Source organism: Mytilus californianus, unplaced genomic scaffold (genome assembly GCF_021869535.1).
Source record: "Mytilus californianus isolate M0D057914Y unplaced genomic scaffold, xbMytCali1.0.p SCAF_8, whole genome shotgun sequence".
NCBI lineage: Eukaryota > Metazoa > Mollusca > Bivalvia > Mytilida > Mytilidae > Mytilus > Mytilus californianus.
Window position 1 is genome coordinate 102983208 of NW_026262734.1, and position 12375 is coordinate 102995582.

Genomic DNA, 12375 nt, shown 5'->3' on the forward strand with positions numbered 1-12375 from the left:
TTAACTCGAGGTCATTTCTTGTTTACCCTTTTCGAGGTCATATTTTGTCCAGTCTAAGGCAAAAGGCATTATGGCTTTTATAATGTTTCTGTATGAAAATATAGCAAAAGTTAAAATCTAGAACAACTAATTTAACTTTGACTATGATCTCATGGATCTCATATCAGGAGACCTTAGGTTCATAATATGTATCGTCAAGAAATTAATCTACCGAAAGCTGTTTTAGAATAATAAAGGGAGAAAACTCATATAGACGGTCAGCACAGCATTTCAATCCGATGTATACGGGTAGTGTCTTGCCTCAACTTTCAATTTGCCACAAACGTGATGTCGATAACTTAAACGGTTTCTGCTGTTTGCAATAACAATTAAGTTCACAATTAAAAATTTGACCTCGACCTTTGCACTTGATCTCATTTTCCTTCTTTTTAAACCCCTAGATGTCTTTCACTTACGGTTTATGAGGTTCCCTAACAAACCACCCTGAGATCGACCCGGTTTAATTGGGTTCGTGTTGCCCTGTCGTTAGATTTCAATTTTGTTATGTATATTGTTGCTTTGTCTTTTGATCGTTTTTCATTTTTTTTTAATGTCATTGTCAGTTTGTTGACTAAGATTGTGAATATCCATTTCGTATAGTTTGCTTATATTGAAGTCCAAGGATGAAAGACATGTTTGTATTTCGAATTGTAACATTGACATGCTTCTGGTCAAATTTAATATATACGTATCACTTCCATATACCGTCTGCATCCTTTTCTATCTGTTAATATAGTTTAATGTATAGTTTGTTTGTGCATTGAGTACTTTAAAAAATGAAAACAACAAGTTATAAATTTCATACATCCGATACGCCTTCATCGGGAATGCTCAAAGCCGAATATTTGTAAGCCAAAGAACCAAAACAGTTGAAGAGCTATATCACTAAAAAGGACATTAAAAATAGTCAAATCCATCTTAGGTCAACTTTGCCTAATGGAGTTGAAAACTTCATATCTTATAATTCCAAATTTTCATTTAATCTTTGCTGTCAATCAACGATATGTTCACATACTTCTTTTTTACTTTACGATTTCTGCCCCGCATTTTTTCATTTATGAAATGATACCTCTTATATTCCATTTTTCGTCAAGCGTATGCTGATTGTTCATATAGATAGATTGGAAATAATACGTTTCCAATTAATATAAAGACATCAAATTGTGTTTACATTTATTTAAGAATTAAAAAATAACGTGTAATATATTTATAAGAATATGACAGTTGCTTTCCCTCCGTTTGATGTGTTTGAGCTTTTGATTTTGCCAATTGTTGAGGAACTTTCAGTTGTGAATTTTCCTTGGAGTTCGGTACTTTTGTTATTTTTCTTTATATATATATATATATATATATATATATATATATAAACAGAAATCCAGCGACACCAATAACCAAAACAAGATCCAAAAGGCTTATATTGTAAGCCAAAATTATCATGTCCCAATTTTCGCAAAAATAAAAATAACAACATTGCATTTTTTCTGACTTTCTGACTTTATAGTTAGTTAAGGGATATTGAGACAATAATGAGAACTAAAGTTGCACAGCAGCAATTTACTATCAAATAAAGTTGATTTGACAAAGGAGACTCCCATTAGTTTAAAGACTACTTTGATAGTATGATATATTTTCCATAATTCATGGCATTAGATTCGTATTTTATTATTCAAAAACATTTGTTTTGTTATATATGCACTAAATTGCCTCTATTAAGTTCATTACTTGGACCTTTTTTAATGGAGCGTCACTGATTAGTCTTGCTTACTAAACTATGTTCTTGGTATCTATGTTGTGTTTATTTACTTGGGAATTGAACTAAAGAAATGTTAAACCTTGAGACAGAATGCTTATTCGACAAACGAATTTGTTTTAAATTAAAAAAAAAGCCTTTTGAATACTCGTCTGTTTAAAAATTAAACAGATTTTCTAGCTATAGTAAGGCATTGGCACGATATTAATATAGTTACATTCGAACTGGTATATTTTGTTATTTTATCCCTGGTACACGTAATTTGTTTTTCTGTGTCATTTGCAAATACAATACATATATGAATATAATATAACAATAATAAGAGAATGAGCAGGCCATCAACCAGGAAGCTTTAGAAAATAATACAGAGGTTACATCAAATATTAAATAACATGATATCATTTTTATCCAGGTAATACGTTCCTCGTTACATTTTACGCAACACTTTAACAATATATATTTAACATATCATCTCAGCAGATTTAATCGTAAATACGTTAACATTCTGATTGTGTTCACTTTAAGAATCCTTTACAGTACCCCTTTTTAAATTTGTTTGCAACAAACGAATTTAAAAACTGTGTTAGATGTTCACATTTGTAGTTACAGATTTAATTAAGCATGGATACAGTGCGAAAAGCGGGCATAGCATTTATTATATTAGGTCTTATTACCATTGGATTGTGTTTTCGTAGATGCGATCTTGATGATGGACCAAGCGGAGTTTACGACTGTTTACTATTAAAAGGCTACGATCTTCCGCAGTATGCAACATGCCTAACAAATTCCTATGTTGAGATGAAAACAAATTACCGATATGCCTGTGAAGAAAATCTGTATGGCATACGTCCTACATACTGCTGGTATCAGTGTATGGTTGAATTACATGATATGGATAATGGACAGGTTTACAACGACTGTGCATGTACCCCTGGACAACATGTAACAAAATACCAAGGATATATCTCGACTACACATTCACCTATACCTGGACGATGTCACACTCCTACAGGATATGACTGCCTATGGTTTCGCACTTGCTTAAAATCTAAATATTCTTGTGATGGTACAGATTACAAAGAACTGATGGAATTAGGTTCTCACTTTTGTAACTTTGCATCAACAACTAAAACGAAGATTTCCGAAAATGGTTGTTTATGGTATGAAAATGCTCAGAAATGCTTCCAAGTCCAAATGGCTCCTGTTTTGAAGCAGTGGTTGCATCTCAACTGTTCAACAGTAGAAAAGAAAGCTACTTATGTACGTAACCAGTGTCTTTTAAAACCACTTGGCGTCATATCATTATGCGATTTGTCCCATGATGATGTATGGACTATATTTTGGAGCATAAGGGAATCTTTCGACACAAATCTTGTTCCAAGCATTACGGATCTCATGAACTTAATTCGTAATTGTTCAACATCAGAAAAGGAAAGTAATGTCAGGGAAATGAGACTTTTCTTCCCACCGACGCTCATTATTCACGTTACAAATAAAATGATTGAGGAGTATTTTTCTAAAATTGTTGCAAAAATGAGTTGGCAAGACGAAGGCATACGTTGGTTTTGCGTATTGTTACGACAAATGACTGTATATCTAGCTGTACGACCAAAAAACCACAAAAGTCAAGAGAAGCAGAATTATACAAGTTTAGATATGGCACTGATGAAATTCGCAAATGCCTTCAAAGATGGTAAATTTCAGTTCAATATTCAGGGGAACTTGATACAGCTTGACAAAATGTTCGTGTGTAAAGACATCAATTGTGAAGATACGTACCTACACCGTAACGCCTCATACCCAGGTAAACTTATATTCTACTGTAGGTGAACTTTTCTCTAAATGTTGCTTGCCTTTACTTTTTCGCATGATTTTATGATTCTTAATATTAGCATTATAAGTTAAAGATCTAAGTGGTTACTTGCGTCCGTCCGCTAGTTAAACAAAATTTACAGAGTCATACGTTTTACTGTGCTGTGCTGGATGTACACATATTCAATTAAATAAGGTTAAAATGGGAACTTAACTCCAAATTTTCGTGCTAAGGTATATATACAACAAGTCATTTAGAGGGTATTTGGCGGCTTGTTGAAAGGCTAAATATCTACTAAATCTAAAATACATTCATTGGTTAGTAACAGTTTGTGTTTCAACTCTTGATCAAAGTGCTCCGACTTGGAAAAGTCTACCTTTTTAAAGTATAGTTTTTTGTATTTTAAGATCAAACGAGTGTTAAATACCACAGGTAATTTGTGAATATAATATCGGGAATTCCAATTTCCTTGTCAACAGTGGGGCTCTTTAAAGGTTAATCTCTTTATTTGAATGGTTAACACTGACAAAGTTTTTATTTATTAATCTCGCTACAAAACGTATTTAGACATCAGTTATTTTTTTAAGACCAACTGCTTTTACTTTTAACATAACGTTTTTAGATAACTAGCTAATTTTTAAAAAGGGAAATTATATGTGGTAGGTATTTAAAAAGTGAGAAAAATGATACCTGAGTGATATTCAAACATGATAAACGAGGCAATAAATGAAACATAAAACAAGTAAATAATGGGCATAAAAATGAAAAAGACGGTAGAAACAAAAACTACGAATGAGGCAATTTTTTTAACAAGGAGAAATGTGTTTAACCGTCAGTAATTCAAATCGCTGGTTATTTATTAACAAATGACAAATCAACTTGATATTTTACACTTTTGCAGGACAGTTCGTACACAGATGTATTATTTCAACTTGTTTGGTCATGTCAGATGTATATTAACTGTTCGTTTACCTTTACTATATTTCTTTGTAATGACATATCGAAATGACTGTTTTTGACCCATCACTGGGGTCTCGTTTGTCCACTAGTTCTAGCAAAAAAGAAGGAACAAAAGGAAAGGCGCATAAAGGAGCCCCCTAGAAAAACTGAAAACATTTAATGGATACAATAAAATGAAAAATGACATGACAATAAAACAATTATGAAACAAAAACATGGCAATTCGATGCAATCCAAGTAAAAATAATCCATTAAAAAAAACTAGACCGTCCATCGTGGAATCAAACTATGCTAAAATATCCTTCATTTCAATCTTAACCTAATTAGTTAATTAAATGAAAGCCTAGTTAAAATTTAAATGGGAATCGATGTAATGTCTTTGTTCTAGGATCATACAGGACTATGATGATGAGGATATTCCTCAAAATACTAAGAATATCATTTGGTATTTCCAAATGAATTACTTTATTTAAAACCGTTTTTATTTGCTTCCGATGATGATTCGATGTTCTGATCAATATACCGTCTAGGTTTGAACTACACTGAACGGTATTGTTTGCCAAACAATTATGTTCATTGATAATTTTATTCAAAACCTGTCCATGTGGGATTTTGAGTCTGCAATCGTTGCATTAGTGTGAATCATCAATTATTTGTATCGATTTTTGAAATATCTTGCGAGTACCCTGTCGTTGCAGCTGGTCTCGCTCCTTTTTGGAGAAAAGGTGATTCACTCAGTTTTTGTTTTTAAATTTGAATTGTCTTTTAGAGATAACTGTATTGTATTTGAAGCTTTGCGGACGTTAATCGGTAGTTTTACTGTCGCAAATTTAGTCTACCTAGCGACGCATAGCGGAGACAGGTAAACGGGTATTTGCGACAGCAAAACTACCATTGGACGTCCGCAAAGCTTCAAATACAATACAGTTATCTCTATTCTAATGCAAAATAAACAAATCATTCAATTTTAGTCATTATTTCAGTGTAAAATTTTCATTAAACGACAATTCCGCGAAATGATGTATTTTCTTTGGCGCCTAAACTACGTGATGTCATAGGTGTGCTCCGGCATCAAACGTAAACACCGGCCGTTTTCTGACTTTTTGTACGCTTCAAAATGTAATAAAATTTAATGAAAAGAAGGTTTATAGGTCTAAATGTGAGTTTTTTTTGCTTATTATTGGAGAAATTACATGCAATATATTCCGGAATTCAAAATGTCGGCTTCCTTAGTTACAGACAGGGAGATAGAGAATTTTGCGCTTGTCGTCATCCAATCAGAGCCATTGATACAAAATAATTGCATTATAATTCATAATCGACTTACTAGATTTAAAAATCGGTACACTACTGTCGCCTTTATCTAAAGACATGACGTCGTGTTAAATCTAAATTAATGATGGGAGGAACAATATAATAGATAACAATATATAAGAAATCGTGACCTTTTAACGCCTATTGATTTCAATGGATAAGAGAATTGCCTTACATTTTTATTTCAAATTGTTAATGACAGATTTGTGAATGTATCCCTTTTAATGCTCGTGATCAGTTATTGCTTGGAATATGGATAATTCCTGTCTACTGTTTACCTGTAGATGTATTAGTTCATTGCTTTATTATGTTGCTTTTCTCATATAATGAGTACCTCACATATTCAATGATTCATATGAAATAGCAATATTCTCAATATTATATTTTTTCAGAAAAAAATAGACCTAGAAGTCAAGAGGAACAGAAACACAGCCATGTTGGTATCACGGAGATAGGAATCGGAGTGTTTGTAGGGATATTTGTTGTTGCCGTATGTGTCATGTGCTTAGCAAGATGGGTACAACTTAACAGACCGCGTGATATCAGACATGTCATCCTAACGGAAGACTAGGAATAACCTTGTATCTGAATTTGATTAAGATTTGAAACGTTGGCGTTCACCACTTTATAAAAATATTGCTACTCATTTAGTATCATTGTTTACTTATGTAGATTCTCCATTACTCGATCAGTAATTCATTTTTGAGGATTGCCTTGATAACCATCAGTCATCAATCAAAATCAACGAAATACAAAATTATCATGGATAACATTCTATGAAGAATTTATAAAAAATCAGGGATCCTAGATTAATATATTTCTTTTCTGTGGCTAATTTCCATAAAACAAATCGAGTACTAACAACCATTTGAATGATTTTCGTGTGTGAGTGAGTGTGTGTAAGTGTGTGTGTGTGTGTGTGTGTGTGTGTGTGTGTGTTTGTGTAGAACTAATTTTTGACACATTTGACAGTTTTAACTGTCTTTTCATGTTGCTATGTTATAATTTGGCTTTTGTTTTGAAAGATATTTTTTTTCTCTAATTCTTACTCGATTTATCCTTTTCCTGACCTGTTGATTATTTTTATTTAATAAACGTGTGGTTCGTTTGATCTCAGTACTTCATTGGCCAAAATTCGATTATGACGTCAAATTGTCTTGCTTTCCACTGAAATTCCTATTGTGGCGTCATGAAAAAAGGCGACCATGCCTGATGACGTCACGCAGAAAGAACACATCTTTTTGCAGGTCGTTCAAAAAGAAGGATTAAAATTGTCTGCATATCGTCCAAAATCATTAGATAAACAGACTACACAACCAAATCTCGTGCAATACGATATTTATCCACTCTCGACAGTTATATTTTAAACATTTAAAACGATCGGCGAGCCTCGCGTTTTAAATATGAAAATTTAACTGACTTGAGTGGATAAATATCGTATCACACTCGGTGCAGTGGTAGAATCTCTCTCTCTCTCTCTCTCTCTCTCTCTCTCTCTCTCTCTCTCTCTCTCTCTCTATATATATATATATATATATATATATATATATAACGTCTGAATAATAGTCAACGATTTTTCCCACGAGGGCGCTGGATCGTTACGAGTAACGATACATGTACACAATAAATAAATTATATAAACGCCTAAAAAGTGTACACAACAACACCAATAACAAAAAAAGGAACTATCAATGTAATTATTTATAAATATTTCGGATAACAGATATCCTTCATCAGTAAATATGATTGTGATGTTGAATGAATCATATATCAGTCTACTTAAATTAAACTATAACAATCTTGAAATTTATACAATCAAGATTGTTATAGTTTAATTTAAGTAGACTGATATATGATTCATTCAACATCAAAATCATATTTACTGATGAAGGATATCTGTTATCCGAAATATTTATAAATAATTACATTTATAGTTCCTTTTTTGTTATTGGTGTTGTTGTGTACACTTTTTAGGCGTTTATATATATATATATATATATATATATATATATGTGTGTGTGTCAGTTTCGACCTGCAGAAAGTGTAAATTATTGTTCTGGCAATAAAAGTTATCAACAGGTTGTAGGTTTTTCCTTGGGCTCTGATTGCTCTCCTATAAGACTTGTATGTTTGTCTATTTCTTTTATTGAAGAATTGTCTTGATATAGACCCGCAATTTACCCAAATTTACTTTCTTTAAACAAAAATATAATAAAAAGCAATACCTGCCTTTGCTTAGATTTAGGTATTTCAATTTAACTAGGGACAATTTATTATAAAATTAATGATAGAAGGGACGAATTTTCGTTTCCTTTTGTTAACTTTTACTTTCTGTACCATGATATAACTTTTGTCAAATTTAATCGTGTTAATATATCCCAACTCGTTCACTTTGCTCGTGTCTCTAGTGATGTTTTCAATTTCACAGAACGCAATCTATATATATATATATATATATATGTTACTGGTAAATTATGAAATGAGGGATATTTTCCCCACCAATTACTTAACACCTTTACTCAAATATTTTAAAGATACAAGGATTTTGTTTGGAAGTTTGACTGTACCATCCACATTTTTTTGACGTTATTATTTTAAATAGAGTTCGCATATTAAGTTATGATCCATGTGAGCTCACCAATACTTTCGTTTTCGTATTAAAATATAATAATTTAACACTGTAATAAGATCTTTGAATATTGTTTTCATCGTTACTATCATTGATTTCCTTATCAATAAATAACAAATACCTAGATATCTATTGCTTTATTTTATTAACACTTGTCCTCTCAATACTTAAATTTGGCAATGCAATCTTGGAATCACCGATAATAGAAATCGAGGATTGGTCTATCCGACGAAAACAATGCAAGACAGGTTTTTACCTCAATATCAAAAATTACTGAATATAAATCAGAACTAAGGTTGACTAAGCAATTTCATAATCAATCACTAATCGATATATCATTTATAAATAAAAGGCGATGGACATGTCAATCAGCCAGCCACCCAATGACAAAAAGAATGAAATCAAGAGGGCATAGACAACAGAGTGGTGTATAAACAATATATCCGGAGTCTTCGAAAGTTTTGAATAAACCAAACAGTTACAATAAAAAAAACAATCTGCCATCTAAACCCAATTCTACAATTACTTTAAGATATGACAAACAACACATAATCAAATGTTCCAAAATGCACTTTAATACAACAAGTGTCACATGTGAAGCAGGATCTGTTTAACTTTCAATAGAACTTGAAATCAGCCAGGTTTTAATTGGGTTGTGTTGCAAAGTCATAACATGATACTGTTGCTTGTATTTTAGCTTCCTCAAACAAATATTTATTGCAAGGTGGAAAGAAATGTTTCATTTTGATATATTGATACGCTTCAGGTTAAATTGAACATGTTGAACATATGGGGGGAACATTTTGCATTTACCCAGACCGTCTGTAATCTTTTTTCTGTCTGTTTATATAGTTTTAATGTCTTTTTATTGAGTGAAATGAGTATTTTAATAAAAGGAAGGATACGGCGTAAATTTCACAAACCTTATCGTTACTTGCGAAAACCGCAAGATTTCTGCCTTGTAGCTTTTTCTTTTATGGAATTCTATAGATATAAGAGGATGTGGTATGAGTGCCAATGAGACAACTCTCCATCCAAGTCACAATTTGTAAAAGTAAACCATTATAGGTCAAAGTACGGTCTTCAACACGGAGCCTTGGCTCACACCGAACAGAAAGCTATAACGGGTCCAAAAAAATTACTAGTGTAAAACCATTCATATCTCTCTTTTATTCCAATATTTTCAAGTGCATGATAATCGTTCATATGAAAAATGGGGATATGATACGTTTCCAGTTGTAAATGCAAAGACATCAAATCATGTTACATTTATTAAGGGATAAAAAGTTAGAAGAGATGTGTGATATATATAGACAGAAACACAGCGACACAAATAACCAAAACAATATGTAAAAGGCTTATATCTTTGGCAAAATTTATCATGTCTCAATTTTTGCAAAAATAAAAATAAAGATATTGCATTTTTTCTTAATTTAATAGTAAGTTAAACTAGTAACTTAAGGTTTATTTAAACAATGTTTAGATTCAACATTATACAGCTAGATCGCAACAACGATTAAAACGTTGAATGCATTCATGTCTTCCTCTATTTTGGATTTTGAAATAGTAAATAACAATCGGTGTAGATGAATGTGCTCATTTCGAGAGAATTGTGTAATTCATGTGTAAAACGTTTAATGTTAATATGGGAAATTATGTGTTATGATATTTCTAGGCTGTATTTGACAAAAATTAAATATTTCATTTGATTCATTTTTTCCAACTTTGCCACATAAAGGAAGATAACTCAGATAAAGTTTTATAATAGAATGTGTTGTGAAAGTACCAATTATATTATGTAGCACGAAAACGAGTACGATGACCCCATTTTTTCTTTTTCTTATCTGAAAGCATATTATTAGAGATAACTTGTCATATTTTATCTTTAAATTCTGTGGTGTTGTATTCTTTTTATCACACAGAATTTTTATTTTCCATGCATAATCTATGTAAAATATAATATATTTGCACAACCTGTAGCGTTAAAAAAAGTCTGGTGACCCGTATTTTTATTATATTTTAGAAAAATAGCATAAAACAAACTAAATTTTGACAAATTATTAAAAAATTCTGTGGATTCTTATTTAGACCTCCCATCTTCCTAAATTTTAAGAATATCCGGATATTATGGTATAATTAACACAATGCAGACTTTTTTTTGGCTCGTATGCTATTATTTAAAACACCATTTCTTTATTAGGTACATTTTTTGGCATTTTAAACTTTTTTGATTATAGTGGCACTGATAAATAAAGGCAATAGTAGTATACCGCTGTTCAAAAGTCATAAAGCGAGTTAACTGAAACAAATCCGGGTCACAAACCGAATAAATTGAAAAGTCTGGCGTATATAACATTACTTCTGGTATCTATAATGAGTTTAATTATTTTGGAATTGAACTAAAGAAATGTTAAACATTCAGACACAATACTTATTCGACAAAACAATTTTTTTATTAAATAACATGATATCATTAAAGATGAGACGCATTTTTCACAATACTTTAATAAAATATATTTGAGAATATCGTATTATTAGATTATAATCGTAAATACGTTACTACCTGAATATTTTTCCCTTAAGAATCCTTTGAAGTACCTCTTTTTTTTATCTGTTGACAACAAAAGTGTTTAAAAGTCAGATGTTTATATTTGCTGTTACAGTTTAATAGACATGGACACAGTAGGAAGAGTGGTCATAGCAATTTTTGTATTCGATTTAATAGCTCTATGTAAGGGTTCTCAGCACTGTAATCCTGATTATGGACCAAATGGGGTTTACGACTGTGTACAGTTGGACAAGTACGATAAGCCAAAGTATGCAACATGCCTAAGAAACTCATATGCGGAGATGAAAACGAATTACCGATATGCCTGTGAGGAATATATCGGGGTACGTCCAACATATTGCTGGTATCAGTGTATGGTTGAATTCCATGATATGATTAATGGAACTGTTTACGACAACTGTGCATGTACCCCTGGACAACATGTAACAAACCACGCCGGGAATACATCGACTACACCTATACCTATATCAGGAAGATGTTACACTCCTACAGGACATGACTGCCTCTGGTTTCACATTTGCTTAAATCTAAATAGTCTTGCGATAGTAAAATTTACAAAGAACTGCTGGAAATAGGTTATAGCTTTTGTAATATTGCGTCAGAAATTAAAAAAGAAGATTTCCGAAACTATTCTTTATGGTTTGATAATGCTCAACAATGTTTTCAGGTCCAAATGGCTCCTGTTTTGAAACAGTGGTATCACATGAACTGTTTTACTGTAGAGAATTAAGCTACTTCTGTACGTAACCAGTGTCTTTCAATTTCATTTGGCGTCATATCATTATGCGATTTGCCCCATGATGATCTATGGACTATATTTTGGAGCATAAGGGAACCTTTCTACACAAATTTTGTACCAAGCATAAAACATTTCTTGACCTTGTTTCAAGGTTGTTCAGCATCAGAGAAGGATAGTAGTGTCAAGGAAATGAGGCTTTCCTTCACACGGGCTCTTCACGTTAAATATGATATAATTGAGGAGTTCTTTTCTAAAATTGTTGACAAAATTAATTGGAGACTTGAGGGCCTAAGTTGGTATTGTAAATTGAACCAATAAATGACTGTTTATCTAGCCGTACGACCGGAATTCGGTAAGGATAATGAAGAGCAGACTAGTATACGATTAAATGATGTATTGATGAAGTTTGCAAAAGCCTTCGAAGATGGTGAATGTCAGTTAAACATTTGGGGGAACTTGATACATCCTGACAAAATGTTTGTGTGTAAAGACATTCATAGTGAGGAAACGTACTTGCACCGCACCGCCGCATACCAAGGTAACATTAATTACTGTAATTGAA

The 12375-nt window shown here is 32.1% G+C and overlaps 1 protein-coding gene across 1 annotated transcript; it reads left to right on the forward strand.

Moving 5' to 3' along the window:
- The first annotated feature begins 2298 nt into the window (after positions 1–2298).
- Positions 2299–6987, forward strand: LOC127712614 (uncharacterized). The gene is made up of 2 exons (XM_052219158.1): positions 2299–3593; positions 6269–6987. Exons 1-2 carry the CDS (start codon positions 2411–2413, stop codon positions 6445–6447), a joined length of 1362 nt encoding a protein of 453 aa, XP_052075118.1. The 5' UTR covers positions 2299–2410; the 3' UTR covers positions 6448–6987.
- Positions 6988–12375: the final 5388 nt, after the last annotated feature.